The sequence below is a fragment of the Pestalotiopsis fici genome (genome assembly GCF_000516985.1).
Source record: "Pestalotiopsis fici W106-1 unplaced genomic scaffold PFICI_Scf_2, whole genome shotgun sequence".
Taxonomy (NCBI): domain Eukaryota; kingdom Fungi; phylum Ascomycota; class Sordariomycetes; order Amphisphaeriales; family Sporocadaceae; genus Pestalotiopsis; species Pestalotiopsis fici.
Genome location: NW_006917092.1, coordinates 6272510 through 6288497, shown reverse-complemented (window position 1 = coordinate 6288497; position 15988 = coordinate 6272510). Strand labels below are relative to the sequence as shown.

At 50.5% G+C, this 15988-nt stretch overlaps 5 protein-coding genes across 5 annotated transcripts; 3 read left to right on the top strand and 2 right to left on the bottom strand.

The window, feature by feature from the left end:
- Positions 1–318: 318 nt before the first annotated feature.
- Positions 319–2215, bottom strand: PFICI_04088 (uncharacterized protein; the record flags this gene model as incomplete). The annotated part of the gene is made up of 4 exons (XM_007832669.1): positions 319–1811; positions 1868–1888; positions 1946–1953; positions 2040–2215. The coding sequence occupies 4 exons, from the start codon at positions 2213–2215 to the stop codon at positions 319–321; spliced, it is 1698 nt and encodes a 565-aa protein (XP_007830860.1).
- Positions 2216–2679: 464 nt separating this feature from the next.
- On the top strand, positions 2680–3789 carry PFICI_04087 (uncharacterized protein; the record flags this gene model as incomplete). Its single annotated transcript, XM_007832668.1, has 1 exon — positions 2680–3789. One exon carries the CDS (start codon positions 2680–2682, stop codon positions 3787–3789), a length of 1110 nt encoding a protein of 369 aa, XP_007830859.1.
- Positions 3790–4097: 308 nt separating this feature from the next.
- On the bottom strand, positions 4098–5495 carry PFICI_04086 (uncharacterized protein; the record flags this gene model as incomplete). The annotated part of the gene is made up of 1 exon (XM_007832667.1): positions 4098–5495. One exon carries the CDS (start codon positions 5493–5495, stop codon positions 4098–4100), a length of 1398 nt encoding a protein of 465 aa, XP_007830858.1.
- Positions 5496–9760: 4265 nt separating this feature from the next.
- Positions 9761–11478, top strand: PFICI_04085 (uncharacterized protein; the record flags this gene model as incomplete). Its single annotated transcript, XM_007832666.1, has 7 exons — positions 9761–9865; positions 9925–10063; positions 10119–10306; positions 10358–10462; positions 10529–10911; positions 10966–11033; positions 11084–11478. The coding sequence occupies 7 exons, from the start codon at positions 9761–9763 to the stop codon at positions 11476–11478; spliced, it is 1383 nt and encodes a 460-aa protein (XP_007830857.1).
- Positions 11479–13764: 2286 nt separating this feature from the next.
- PFICI_04084 (uncharacterized protein) lies at positions 13765–15970 on the top strand (the record flags this gene model as incomplete). The annotated part of the gene is made up of 4 exons (XM_007832665.1): positions 13765–13823; positions 13887–14787; positions 14841–14916; positions 14988–15970. 4 exons carry the CDS (start codon positions 13765–13767, stop codon positions 15968–15970), a joined length of 2019 nt encoding a protein of 672 aa, XP_007830856.1.
- Between the last annotated feature and the right edge of the window lie 18 nt (positions 15971–15988).

Genomic DNA, 15988 nt, shown 5'->3' with positions numbered 1-15988 from the left:
TATAACATCTGATTGGTCACCCCTGTGTGTGGGTGGTGAGCGCGATGGAAGAAGCACCGCCTCCGCGAGCTGTGAGGCCTCAAAGGATCGCAAACATGAACATCATGCCACTTTGGGCCTGTTTTCGGCAGGCAAAATGCTGAAAAAGATCTTTCTGAGACGTGATTCCGCCGTTTTGGTGGATTTGACTTATAACGCAAGTCCGGAAGATAACAACCGGATCTGGCAGAGCGCTGCCACGACGGAGTGCAAAGATCTACGGCCGGTGGATATGTGCCTTCGGGACCGAGTAGATAAATGTGGGATTATTATCTGAGACTATGATTTCGGGTCGGCTAGAAGGCTAATGGGAGTGGATTGCGACCCGTCATGACCCGAATATTCAGCAACCGGCTCAATGAAAGCATCCAATTGTTCCCAAGCTATAGTTTCGAAACCCATCTTTCTTTCTTCCAGCGCAAAACTGCCCACAAAGCTGAGAAGCCAGTAGACAATACTGCTGAGGATGCATGTCAACAACCAACCTACTTGGTAAATACGAAGCCATGCAATAGGGACCGGCTCCCCAAAGGTCTCCGCGAATCCAGGTATGGGCAAGACGACGGCCACCAAGTAAGCAACCAGAGCTCTCCAATTGATTCCAAAATCGTACCAATAGCGCCCCGACGGCGTATAGAGCTCTTTGAGGTAGATATTGCCTCTGCGACAGATTAAATAGTCTGTTAGGAAGATTCCTACAAACGGTCCAAGGAAGATGCTGTACCCGCCAAGGAACTGTAGAAAGGTAGCTGCGTTCTTCAGGATGCGCCACGGGCAAATGATCAGCCCAATTATGTACGAAATGTACATTCCTCTCTTGATATTGATGTATCGAGGCATCAAGACTGTCGTGTCGGCGCCCCAGGGAATAACATTCGCACCCAGGTTGCTTCCGATGATTGAGAAGATGAAGCCGAGCGACACAACAGCCACGCCAGCTCGGGCTCCATTACCCCAGTATCTGTCGAGAATCGCCGAGCAAAGGTCCCATGGGTTCCAGATCAGCTCGCCCCAGCCAGCACGTATCGCACTTGCACCAAAGATGCCGAGCGTGGCACACAACGTATTTCCGATGGGAAGTGCTATGAGCTGCGACCACGTCGGCGCAGTCCTGGTCCGGGCATAACGGGCAAGGTCAGGTTGATTCACAATACTCGTGCTTGTCTTGCCCATGACCGAGTTGATACCACCCAACATGGTCCAGGCCAACGCAGACCCAGACAGCGTGCCCGAGCTCGCAAAGTCGCCGGGGGACTGACCCGAGGACCGACCTTGGAGCATACAAAAGACAAACAGGCCAATGACTATAGGTGGGAGCACGACGGATTTGATCGTGAACAATACCCTGACCTTGGGGATTGGAACACTCAACAGTGGCAACGTACAGACCCAGAACACTAGGACACCGACCAGTTGTTGTACCGTAATGTACTGCGACGCAGGAATGGTGTTCTTCATGTCTGCGAAACCCTGTCCAAAGACTGCGCGGAAAAGAACCGCGACAAAGTAGCCCCCCTGTGCAATCTGCACGCCGACCCAGATGGTGCCCACGACGACACGCACAAACACGGGAAAGTACCCGCCGTAAAGGCCCCAGGGGATGCGGCACGCGATGGGGAATCCAAAGTGATATGTCGCCGAGGAGCGCGAGTGCATCACCATGCCGACAGCGCCGAGAAAATGCGAGATGAAGATGGCGATGATGGCTTGCCACGATGTGAGTCCAAGAGACACAAGGGATGACCCGGCAGTCCACACTCCGGTCGAAAACCCTGATATAATGCTTAGTGAAATCATCTAATTGGGTTCATTGTCGTGGGCGAGTTACCATAGGACCACCAGAATGCCGCTTTGCAGCAATTGTCAGCTAAGTCTAACCTTACTCTGGAGGCGCTTCATGACTTACCATAATCCCTATCTCATCCACACGTTAGTATATCGTCGAGAACGAAAACAAGAAAAGGCATCACCTTATGCCGAGAGCGACGAGTTGCACTTACCACCAGGCCCAAGTCCAATCCCTCTTTGGACTTATGTCTAGATCTTCATTTGTCCATGGATTCCGATTGTTAAGCCGACCTGCTGCCGACTCCTTTGTTTCAATGGCCGATAAAAATGCGCGTTTGCTACTGAATGCCACCTCGACCGAGGCTAGTTTTCGGCGAACCTTTTCCATTATGTCGTGCAAATTGAATACCCTCGAACGAATCTTCTGGGTTGGGACTCAGAGCGAGTCGTTGAGTAGCAAGGTCGGGCATTGCTACAGGTGCAGTATGTGCGGTACCTTGGTGTAAGTCGGGAAACGTCCGACTGGAAAGATAAGGACGGCGCTCCGGGAATAACAGTGACCGCCGAACAGGGCGACTACTGAGTGTTATCTAACGCCAAGTGGAGACCCATACTGAGCCTATAGTTGATGTGGCTGCTTATACCCGTGTTATAGCTCTCTCATTCGGAACTGTGGTTCCGTTGGAAGATCGGGGCGGGGTCTTCATAATGTAACTTTGCAATAATCTGATGATGGTACTGAATGTTGTGACTCGCAAAGACTCGTCGCGCCCGACGGTTGACTCCTGATCTTTTCTAGTCATTAGAACGAATTGCAGCACTCGAATCTCGTGCTGATTGGCGTTGAACACAATGGCACCAGGTGCTCTGCTCAATGATGCGCCGGAAGAGGTTGTCTTCCACGCCGGCAAGGGCAAGCAGTCGCGCCCAGTCCTACGGGGGTCGGATATGAAACCGACTTTTGAGCGACTGCCAGAGGTTGACTTCAGCCTCGCGTCGTCTCCTCAGCTTGCCGATCGTCAAGCCGTGGCGCGTCAAGTGAGGGAGGCTTTTACCGAGGTGGGCTTCATGTACGCGACAAATACCGGCATCAGTGCTTCGTTGCAGACGCGGGTTACAGATGTGATCAAAGAGTTTTTCTCGCAGCCGCTCGAAGAGAAGATGAAGATCCACATCAACAAGTCTCCCACGATCAAGGGGTACGAAGCACTTCTAGAAACGCGCCTGGACGACCGCACGGCAGGCGATCTCAAGGAGGCCTGGAACATGGCCGAGGACCCGTTCGAGCCCGAGCAGAACGCGCCTCCAGATCTGGATCTGTCGGCGTACCCTTCGCCGCCGCTCACTCAATGGCCCGAACATCCGGCGGAATTTCGCAAAACCATTTACGAGTATCGAGCCGCAGCGCAAGCCTTCTCCGAAACCTTGCTGCGATTGATAGCCCTGTCACTCGATCTCGAAGAGAATTATTTTGATTATATGACTTCCTTCCCCATGGCGGGACTACGTGCTCTGCACTATCCACCACAGCCGGTGGCGGCCGACAACCAGATCGGCATCGGCGCCCACGCAGACTATAGCTGGTTTACCCTGGTCAATCAGCTCACCGATACGCCCGCGCTGGAGGTGTTGAACGCAAACGGGCACTGGGTACCGGCACCGCCCATTGACGGCAGCCTTGTGGTCAATGTTGGAGACTTTCTTGAGCGGGCAACCAATGACAAATTTGTGAGCACAGTGCACCGTGTGCGGAATATCAGCGGCAGGGAGCGCTACAGTCTAGCATATTTCTTCAGTCCTAGCCAAGACGTCATGATCCGGACACTACCAACATGTCTGGACGAGGGAGAGAAGCCGAAATACGATGACATCAAGGCCGGTGACTGGCAGACGCAGAGATTGCTGAGGGCGAGGGTCAACCATCCGGCTAGTAAGGCAGCAAAGGAGAGAGGGGAGATCTGAGCCTGGACATTGGAGTGTTCCGATCTAGGGGTGGAATTTTGAATGCAACAGAAATTGCCTTTCAGCTTGTCGCCTTACAGCAAGGACCGACGTGCTATGAACAAGCAATTGACATTAGGCCGCTGCTTCTGTCCTCTTTTCCATGTATTTGAATTCGAATAGCGATGGGTTTGGGCATTGTCACGGGGAAAGTCCCTTGGAAATCATGTGATTTTTCTTTTATCCAACTAGGCATCTGTGGAGAGTTTTCTTTGGGGGTTGTCTTGTGTCGTTGGGAAAATACATGATTGCTTCTCCGGGCTCTCTGTTTAGGACTGTGGCGGCACCCTCCAACCAATATGAAGCTCTGCAAGCCTGGCCTCGAGTCCTAATAGACCATTGACCCCGCTAAGTCCGGGCCCCGCCAGATCATCCAGAAGCAGTTCGGACGCATATGTGCCATGGCCATCAGCGCCCATGGCTTCAAACACCCGGAGAAGAACACTAGCATCGTACAATCCTTCGCGCCTACTCTCCATGCGTCTCAGCACATCCATGACTCGTCTTCTGGTATCTCGATTGCCCGAGCCATAGAGCGTGGCGTGAATCCCTATCAGCAGACCATTGTCAATGGTGATTGCCCGAGTGTTTTCGTGCAGTGCTGACGTTCTCTTCAACCCATCCTCAGCAGCTTCCGGGGGCGAATGAATGAGGTCGTACAGTCTTTCCACCAAAGTCGCCACCTCGCTCCATTGCGGATCCAATTCGTGCAACTGTCGTCGGGTAATGTTCTTGGGCATGCACTCGGCCATAAGCAGGATGCCACGGCTATGCATCCTGTCTAGCGTGCCGGAAATGAATCCAGCCCTGTCCGTGTCGGGGTCAGGTCCGAGAGGACTGGACATGAACCGATCAGTCATCTCTAGCACGCGTCTCCCACGGTCCAAGAGACGCTCATGCTCGCGGATTTGATCAGGGGACGCCCAAAACTCGTTGTCGCCTTTGTATGGCAAGGTGTGCCAGATACGCGCGTGCACATTATGGCCATATCGAATTAGTTGGGTATGGCACTCCTGTAATGACTTGTACTCGTCCCGGGGACCATCGTCATCCTTGGTCACTTCAAACATGCGCAAAGATAGCACGGGCTTATCCGGTGCTCCGAATACTTGTGTACCAATCTCAAGGTCTTGAAAGTATGCCAAAAACTGCTTTAATTCTGACCTGGTCAATCGTTCTTCGTAATTATTAGGATCCGAGTCTGTGTCGGATATGATGTGTGCCAGCAGCGCTGTCGGGAGTTGTCCAATGATCTGTAAGCCGTTGGAGAGGTGTAGAATACTTCCCTGCTTGTTATTTCGCAAAGACTCTATGCAGATGAAGATGAGGCAGCACATCAGTAAAACCTCGACTTGTTCAAGCGGGGTGCCATCAGAGGGCTCGCGCAGTGATTGGATAGCCTTATTGTACTGTTGCAAGGTAAAAGCCTCGAGTCGCGGCGCAACAGTTGTTCTCTGCTGAAGTTGTAAATGATATGTGGAACCAAGCGCTATAATCGCGTGCTTGACGGCATCGTTATGGTGAGCAAATCGGGGCACGAGGCCTTGCCAGAATGAGCCAGAGTTAGCTGCATGTAGAACGAGTCCCTTGAGTGCTTCGGCTCGAAAACGGTGGAAATAAAATCTCTCCCACTCGGTGCCTTGTATATCGGAGCTGAGTTGCCTCATTGAGGCCGGCAATACGGTCGCTTGGGATCTTCTTCTCGTCAAGGTCAGGTCCGAAGTACTAGGTGCATTCTTGGGCCCAGTTTCGGGCTTCGGCGTGCTAAGATAACCATCGCATTTGCGTCCTGTAGACGTGCAACGGGTACAATGTGGCCGTGTTTCGTCGCACTTGATCCGTCGTATTCTAATTCAATAATAACACCGAATCGGTCAGCCATAGGGCTGAACACTGAGGTGCAATACTACCACTCACTTGCTATGGTTAGTGCATGGCCAGTTAGCTCCAAAAATCCACTTAAATAGGGGACATGATATGATGGTAAAATTTACCAAGTTTTACAGCCCGTACGAACTTTCGGTCCGTTCCGCCGCGAAATTTGCTTCTCGTTATCGGTGGACCGGGGCCGCGCGGCCGAGCTGTGGTGCTTGGCTGTGCCGCCCGGCATTGTCTCATGCGGCGTATGTAAGCAACACCGCCGCCCGACACGACCTTAAAGATGGTGCATTTGAGCTTTTTGATAGGCCTCAAAAAAAGACCGGAAAAACACCCTGGGCACTCTAGATCGGTCACGTGACAATACGAAATGCCGAAGCCGGATGGATACAAAGCGGAGCGACGGGGGGCTTTGCTCTCTTGGCAAATCCTGGTGGAATCTCATGCGAATTACACTATCGCAAGAGGAACTGCCATCTCTGCTTGTTGATTATCTTTCTGAACTGGCTTTTTCTTCTGGCTCTCTCATCGGGAGCCGGTGCCAGTGTCACCAAGATGTCAGCCATCAATAGCCTATCAAAATCATCGGCAGTTGACTGAAGCTGCTTGACTTAACGACGTCACATCGCCAACTATCCTTGATTGTAGCTAGGACGAGTCCGGAACAGTTCCACAAAGCCAATCTGAGGCTGCCTTTGTGACACAATATCTGGATTCCGGAGTCCGGAGTCTGACCAAATGCGGCGCAGTTCTCAAGAAGAACATCTCAATCCCCCTCATGTGGGCTGGAGGCAAAACTACTTTGGGAAAAAAAAAAAAAAAGATTGGGTGCTCCATATCAAAATAACAAAAGCATATTATCAAATAATATCGAACTAAGTTCTCATATGTACGCATATTCAATATAATGTAATGGATCAGCTAGTAATATCAGGCGCAGCTGGTTTTCTCAAAGAAAGGCGATATTTACACATTATTTTAGTTAGAATAAAGTCAGCTCTGGAAATCAACAGTGGGACAAAAGTACAAGATACGTGATATGTTAGAATACAGGCATTTGCGGTCTCGTACGAGGACGTCATCTAAGTAGTTGGAATAGGCTGATATACTGCTAGTCCGCCACCACAGCCACGATATAGCTGACGGCTGCTAGCATCCGAACGTCAGAGAGCATTATCTACAGTCGTCGTACGCTAGGAAGTATTCACTTTTGTACGTCACGTGAAATATAGATCTATTTGCCGTCACTTATTGTACGAAGTGAAATCCATTCGGATGGTGAAGCCATTCTACATAATAAGTTCAAGTCGAAGCAATACGTTCAAAGAAAAGCTTCGACATAATCACTACTGTTTAACAAAGTTCGATATTCCACAAATATTACTGCTTAAAGAGGGGAAGGGAACCACCATATTTAAGGAATGAGTTTTTTTTACTTAACCTTCTGGGTAGTGCTTCATTGCTTCAGTCGAGGTATATTGATCAATGAATGTCCGTAGGTGCGCTTCTCTGGCAACTCACTATTCGTTCAATGGGGTCCACGGTAGTGCTAACACTGATTCTAGAGACATGCACCTCCCGCAGTATGATCTTGCACTAACGCAGCCAGTACCCTTTGCAGATCACCTGCTCGGATATATCAGATAGCTCTTTAACACCTCTCTTCCGTAGATCTGTGGGATCAACTCAGATATCTTGCTTATATTCCCTCGACCTTGTCTTGCACTTCACCTTGGCTCAGGTGAGATATGAGGAGAAGTATTTGCAACGAGAGTAGAGAAATGGAAATGAGTCTGGCACGAGTCGTACCTAGGAGACGATCCATATTTTTATAGCACTCTATAGAAATTGCCTAGGTCATATATGGCTTTGTGGCCTAGGCTTTACGGCTCTCGCAAAGCACAGCCGACGAAGCTTTCAGCTGGATACGTCATGACAGGTTCTGCCCCAGACTCTCACCTGACAATATGTCTATATGTACCATGATTAAATCGAATGGGATGACACATGACTTATTTGACCCATGTCACATTATATACCATTAAGGATAATAAAGCAGAATCACGTGCTGCAAAGACGGATAAAGTTTGATCAATGAGCGCCGCAATGAGTTCAACTTTATGGTTCTCCGTGAATCCGACAGATCCTATCTCGCGAAAGACTGCGGCGATCAGGGTTCCGCAAGAGTAATAATTACAAAAAACAGCCACGATAAAAATGAGCCACTCGGAACCTTGATGTGCTTCTCCTAGCGAATAAAAAACCGTTCTCCGAGCATGCTTAGGGAACTTCGGGGAACATCCCCGGACCCTCTCGTATACAGAGAGTGTTGACTAATCACCTGGAATTCGAGGCGAACGGCTAAGGAATCAGATTTACCGAAGAGGTTGTCCTTGTTAAACACCAAGTATATTTTCATAGTTTGCCTGGTATGCACGGCGATCTTAAAGTAGGAAGTGTTCCAAGATGTTCGAGAACGGGAGCCAGGAGCTCGATCTTTCAGCCCCCCCTGGTTGGTCCCCTGAAAAAGATCTTCGGCACAGAAGGCCTCGCTACGATTAAGTCGTGCTGGCGCCGAAAATGTAGCAAATGACGATACCCACGATCTGCCTCCGGGCTGCGACTATGTATCCAGGACCATATCCGATCGGGAATGAGAATAGACAAGTATGATCAGGTGTGCCAGATTGCCGGCACGACCAGCAGGGTATTGGAGACCAGGGTTATGTCATCATATCTCGAGCCGCGATAGCGACATGAAGCAAGTCTTTGCTGCAGTGGTTATTTGACATTGTTGAGAATGTTCCTCTCCCACGTTCCGTAGTTGGCGCCAGCACTAGTAGTAATAGGCGCGAAGGCTGGGCAGCGATTGCTGGCTCCCGACAAGCGGGCTGATCGACAAATGTTATACAAAGACCCTTAATAAAAGCTCAAAATCGACAAAGTTTGTGGGGAACAGAGTTCGAAAGACCTCGCATTCCCAGGTTAGTGCCTGCTACACAAGGCGAAAATCTTCCGATATAATATGGTTTTCTAGCAGCATCGTCAGGGGCATTACTAGCAGGATATCGGCAATTTTCTTGGGAGCTCAACGGTCTCCTTTGGTACAAGCCGCTAAACTCAAGTTTACACACACAGTACCTACACAGTAAACGTCGTGTACTCTGTATTATATCCCTATCAACGCGCATGCAGGTACTTGGGGCATTTGCAGCGGAGAAGGCGTCGTGTCCAATGCAGATGACTGCACCTTCAAAGACCGGGTTAGCCGCGGCTGGCGAGCAGAAGACCCTCTCTCATTCTCCTCTCTGTCCCCGCGCTTGTGCCGTAAAAGAACCTGGAATGTGCATACCACGTACATATGGTGTTTTTTTAATCAATAAACTTGCTTGGTTCCAGCGTTCTTAGATCGGAACGCATTGGTTGGTACCTTTGAAGGAGCCAGGAACGCAAGGAATAGAAGACGAGACTGGATTCAATCTAGCCCGCCGAGAGCCTCGAGGCCAACAAGCTCGCTTGTCCAAGGCTAGAATTCTAGTGTACGGGACTTCGAATGTGCCGTGCAAAAGCGGGCCAAGGCTCAAAAGACTCAACGCGCGGCGTCCTGGTCCGTGGATACCGGACCGGGGACCCCCGGACATGACCATAGATGGGGACAGTTAGAGGCAATCTCTTCTTCCCAGCGCCAACTTGGGCATTCTGACCTAAACCTTGTACCTGACTCCTCACTGTCCCCCACTTATAATCCTCGCACCTACAGGCTTGGCATCATTCTGGGATCATCATGGATTTTTTATCGTTGAAACCGCGGTGCGAGTTAGACGGAATCGTCAGGATGCATGGCCTTCGGTAGCCCATCCTTCGCTCCCCCGGAATCTAGGCCTATGCAAATCATTGAGATAGATAGCAATATTCTTTCCCTTTCTTAATATCAGATCATTGGAGCCGCTGGCTTTGGCATGAAAAGCTCTTCCATACATTCGTTTGATTGTTCTTCTCATCTGTTTCGTTGCTCTTGTTTTGCTATGCTGATTCCCTCCGACATTCTTCGACCATGAAGCTTTCATTCCTTACGTTTTTGCTTGCAGCTCTGCTGCAAGTCCGTTTCTGCGCCGCGGCTGATAGCACCGACACTGATGTCACGATCCCAACATGTGGCGTAAGTGAAAAGAGGAGAAACCATACATATCACATTTTCGAGGTTAACAGACTGTTTAGTTGAAATGCATCTTGGAAATTGTGCCCGAATCAGTCTGTTCGTCGATAACGAACTTGACATGTATTTGTACCAACGAAGACGTCATTTCTGATCTTTCAACTTGCGTCTACGCAAGCTGCTCGACTCGAGACGCTCTATGTTAGTCCATTCAAGTCGTGCTGACAAGCATCTTTACTGACCCCTTTCCCCCCAGCTACCAAGAAATATTCGGACGTTTCCTGCGGCAGATCACACGAGGACAACTCGCTACAAATCATTGTCACGACGCCATTGTTCGGAGCACTAGCATTATTTATTTGGATTCTGCGCCTCGTGAGCAGGTATCTCACCGGATTCAGGGCAACATGGGGTATGGATGACTGGATCATGGTGCCAACTGTGGTGAGTGATTCCGACAAACACTGAGGAAACCCAGAAAGCTGATGATGGTAGATTGCATCTATTCCCATGACATGTCTGTCTTGGATCCTCGCGAAACATGGTCTTGGCCATGACATGTGGATGGTCGATTTCGACGACATCACTTACATTCTCTATGTAAGTCCATGCTCGCTCCCTGATACTGAAAGGGAACAAAAGAAAATACTAATAGCTGCGATATAGCTTTACTACTGGGATGAGATCCTTTACCTTTTCGTTGTACCCGCCACCAAGATTTCGATTCTATGCTTCTACCTGAGAATTTTCCCTCGGAGGGGTTTCCGCATCGGCGCCTACGCCCTCATTGTCTTGAACGTCCTATATTTTGTCGCATTCGAGATCATTACAATCTTTCAGTGCACTCCGATTCCGGGCGCCTGGTTGGAATGGGATGGTGAATATGAGGCAACTTGCCGAGACGTCAATTTGCAAGCCTGGGTTGCCGCAGCCGTATGTATCGTGTTGGACGTTGCCCTTATTGCGCTCCCAATGCCCGAGTTATGGAACCTCAACTTGTCCATGAAGAAGAAGGTGCAAGTTATGCTCATGTTTGCAGTCGGTATATTGTGAGTTAACCGGGCGATCCAATTTTTGTTTTGCTGATTCTAACCATGGTATAGTGTCACTATCGTATCGATATTGCGTCTCCAGTGGCTGCTAGTCTTCGCCAAGACAACAAACGTTACACGTAAGTTGAATCGCTTGGTAACTACAATGGATATACTAATTTTTCATCAGAGGATTTCGTCCCTGTCGGAGTCTGGAGTACCGTCGAAACGAGCGTTGGCATCATCTGCGCATGTATGCCGGCAATGCGGTCGCTGTTCGCCACCGTACTTCCCAAAGTCTTTGGCACGACTCACCACAAAAGTCAATACCCTACCGGAAACTCGACCTCGAATAACGACAAGTCCACAAACGACAAATCGATATCGAGCAGAATCAAGGTCAAATCAGAGTTTGTTATTAGCACTTCTCGAACCAAGGCCCATGATGAGGGCTCTTTTGTGGAACTTACACCACTCGACTCCGATGATGAGCAGCATCGGCACGAGCGCAAGCAGTCACGATTCGATTTTGAGTGGGAGCGCCAGGATACGCAAAAGCCAGCGGCCCCCAGAGAGTCTGTGTAAAATTTCCTAGCATTTGGCAGCAGGGTAGGGCAAAGCAGGGCAGAGGGGCAACTGAAAACGGATATGGCTCGTACGGTACACTGTGGAGGACCCAGACTAGGGAGACCCCTTCATCGTTGGTCTGTGCATCTGTCAGCGGACGAGACCCATAAACTTTAACCACTTTTTTTCTTCTTCCCCGAGCGAATCCAGTAAAGATCTTCGGCATTTGTAAAAAGTAGTCTAGTTCCGTCTTTCAAGCATGGGTGTCCCAAGTCCTCAAGAAGAGCGACGAGGTTTCCATTCATTTACCCATTTCGCTATCCGAATTTTTGCATTGTCGGGTCCTGCCGTACGTGCATGTCTAGAAACTGACAGTCGGCCGAGAGCGAAGGAGACAGACATGAGTGTGTGCATTATCGTCCGATGATGCCCATGCTATATTCCTTCTCTCAATGACACATACTTGCTATGGAGCTGCCGACTTCATGATTCGAGCAGCAGTCCATAGATGGGGGCCATTTCCGCCGGCGCGAGCAGCAACGGGACGGGACGCTCTAGGTTAGGTGTAACAAACGGTCTCTGAGTTAGCACAGGAAGCGGGCTCATCTGAGGTACCTACGTAGTAAAAAACACGCCAAACAACCCACGCACTTCAGTTTTGACAGACAAGGCAAAGCATGTCATAAAATAGGGGGCCTCATTTGAACATCTTGACTGCAATCACGTATCTAGTATTGCTATCTTCTTGCCAAGGAAATGTCATGGTGCGCGAATTCGCGTCAAGTCTCGGCTCCCTGGGCTGTCTACAATATCCGTCAGATCGGCAGTCCGACTTCCATATCTGCCAGCTAGACGGAATATACCGTTCAATTGCAGATGGCGGAGGGAGAACCCCCTGCCAAGCTTATCGGCCGAGAGTGGCAGCGAGTGCCGCGTGCCCTTGGGCTTCGATCCTAGCCGCGTGGGCAGAATATAAATCTGACCTGTCTAGAGAAGTTGAAGGGAGGTTGGTTTGGTTTTAGCATGTATAGCTAGAACAATTTTGGCGTGAATGTAGGTAATTTTGATCAACAGCACCAATTATTTCAAGTACGGCCACTAAAGGAGTTTCTTTCTAAAGAGTTGGAGTGAAGCCAACAACAGTTACCCAAGCCCGCTGCGGAAAAGACCCTTGGCAACGACCCTTGTCCGACAGACAGGGGCAGCTGTACTCTAATCTGCGTCTCCTTTGAGCACGACCACAACTCACCCGCTCTGTTGGGAGGGATCGTGAAAAGTTGGGTCTACGGCCAGGCCTTCACGGTCAAAACTCGGTTCGGGGCCGATCGACTCCGTAAGATCACATCGCTGCCACGTTCTTTGCAAGGTTCCATTATTTGGCAACCGCAACATGCCAAATAAATTACAATGGAGACCGCAGGATTTCTTCTTTCTTCGCGCCTGCAAGACGGACCGACATCAAATGCCCTATGTATGAGCCACTGGAGTAAAAAAAAAACACGAAGGATGGACGCCACTGACCTGAATTGGCCATTGCAGAAAGCCGTCGCAAATAGTGAATGAAAATCAACACCAGCGGGCTACCGCATCCCAGCAGCCGCCTGCCCAAGAAAACACTTGTTGTTGGTGCAAGTCGATCATTTCCAAGATCGTCCAAAAGTGCTTATTCTAGTAGATGGTTTCGAAAGTCCTGCTCAGCCCTGGTCGTTATTCAAGCTGCAAGGGGGGCTTCTTATGAACCAACAACTTGGAACTTTTCAAGCTTGTGAATATTCAGCCAGCCCCAGGTGGTATTGACTCCGGTGCATGTCCCCACATATTAGACCTGATTTTGGCAAGCCGCATGCTGGAATCTATTTCGACCTGATTTGTTGACGAACCTCGTTCGAGGCATGGTGAGATCAGCGGATCGAGGCGCGGGATGATTGCCCCAGGAAGAGTATCCAGATCGGCGACAGAGGGAAACTCCGGGGAGCCCCATTCCTGGATAGAGTTTACCTCAGTCATATAGTAGACCCTGAGATGAATTCATACAACTAGATTCATGCTAAGGACATCGGGTTTGAACATTATAAGGTGTCGTGTCCAGATCGTCGCCCTCGAGTTTGCCACCACCATGCCAAGGCCAGTCATTCTTTAGCATTGCTTTTCGGTCTCGCCCAGGGAACTATTTGATTCTCGACGCTCTTTTCTGACAGTGCATTGCATTGCATTGCATTGCTGACACATTCATTGTTTTTACATCTGAAGCTGTGGCCAAGACAGCTGCAAACTTCCATTTGATTCAGAGCGTCCTTTCCCAATATGCGGACGTACACGGCCATTGCAGCAGGATTGCTGCTTGCGAATAGCGCAGTGTCCTTGTAAGAAAATACTCCCTTCTCAACCTAGAAGACTAGGAATGTTGACAAGCGGGTTTATCTCAGATCTGTGCCATGGCGTTTCACAACACCAAAGCCCCGACACAATCCTTTCCTAGGCAAGAGAGATTCGTTGGAGGGATACGACTATGTGGTCGTCGGTAGTGGACCGGGTGGCGGTCCTACCGCTGCCAATCTCGCCATCGCCGGGTTCAAGGTTCTCCTCATCGACGCTGGTGGTGACCAAGGAACAGAGTTGATCGAGGAAGTTCCCGCCTTGAACCTCGCCTCGACTGCTTATGCCGAGACTGAATGGGCTTTCTACGTTTGGCACCACCCAACTCTGGAGGAGCAGGCTCAGGACACGAAAATGACCTACCTGCTACCGGATGGAACTGAATATACTGGATTGAACCCTCCCGAGGATGCCGAGCCTCTAGGTATTTTGTACCCCAGATCCGGCACTCTGGGTGGATGCTCTCGACACAATGCTCTTGTCACCATTCAGGCATTCGATAGTGACTGGGATGGCATCGCCGAGCTCACTGGAGACGACACTTGGAAGGCGGCCCATATGAGGACGTACTGGCAGAAGATCGAGAAGAACCACTACATCCCATCCAGCATTATCGGACATGGTTTCAGCGGATGGTACGACACGTCGTTGACCTCGCTGATTACCGCCGTCAAGGATCTGAAGCTCGTATCGCTCATTGCTGCATCGGCCACCGCCATGGGTCAGACCGTTCTGACTGCTCTTCTGACCACTGTCACGGGTCTGGCGGGCGTCTTGCTGACCGATATCAACGCTCCTGGTCAACTGAAGATTCAGGGAGTATACCAGATTCCTCTGGCCATGCGGGACAGCAAGCGCGGCGGTGCCAGAGATCACATTATTGACACTGCCAACGCTGTTAACGCCGACGGCTCGCGCAAGTACCAACTGGACATTAAGCTTGATACCTTGGTAAGTGGACTCGAATGCTAGGTGGACACTCAGGGGCCTGACAATAGTTTTAGGTGACCAAAATTATCTTTGACGAGAGCGGTGACGTGCCCGTGGCTACTGGTGTTGAGTTCCTAGAGGGTAAAAGTCGTAAGTATCCATACTTGACAGCGCGTGGAAACGGCGACCTTTCTCGACCAATAACTCACAAAATTGACTAGTGTACCGTGCCGATCGCAGAAGTTCGACTGCAAGCCCGACTGGCAACGGTACAGTCACTGTCAACCGCGAGGTTATCATTGCTGGCGGCGTTTACAACACCCCCCAGCTGCTAAAGCTGAGCGGAGTTGGGCCAAAGGACGAGCTCGAGAAGTGGGACATTCCTGTCGTGGTTGATCTTCCTGGTGTTGGCCTCAACCTCCAGGACCGATACGAACAGACTCTCATTGGCGAGACGCCTTCCAACTTTTCTCTCATTGACGGATGCACATTCATGACCACTGAGGACGACCCTTGCCTCACGACTTACCTCGAGAACGATGATCAGACTGCCAAGGGTGTATATGCCTCAAACGGTATTGCTTTGGGTATCATCAAGAAGTCCAGCGCCGCCGAGACCGACGACCCCGACCTGATCATCACTGGTGGCCCCGCTAACTTTCCCGGTTACTACCCTGGCTGGAGCGAGGAGGCTCTCAAGGATCACGTGCATTGGTCCTGGATCGTTCTCAAGGCCCACAGCCGCAACAATGCCGGCAACATTACTCTCAAGTCGACCGACCCGCGGGACATGCCCGTCATCAACTTCAACTCATTCCAGGTCGGCGGCGACGAGGACCTGCAGGCCGTGGCCGAGGGTCTCGAGTTTGGTCGTCGCGCCTTCAAGGACGTGATTCCCCTCGATGGCGGCTTCACTGAGGTTTGGCCTACGGAGGAGACGGCATCCACCACGGAAGAGCTCAAGGAGTACGCCCGTCGTGAAGCCTGGGGTCACCACGCCTCTTGCTCGTGCCCCATTGGCGCCGACGACGACGTCAATGCGGTCCTGGATACCAACCTCAAGGTCCGCGGCACCAAGAACCTTCGTGTTGTAGATGCCAGCGTCTTTCCCAAGATCCCTGGCTTCTATATCGCGCAGCCCCTGCACCTTGTTGCTGAGAAGGCCAGCGATGTTATTATTCAGGAAGCCAATGCTTCGGCATAAATTACCACGTCGAGAATA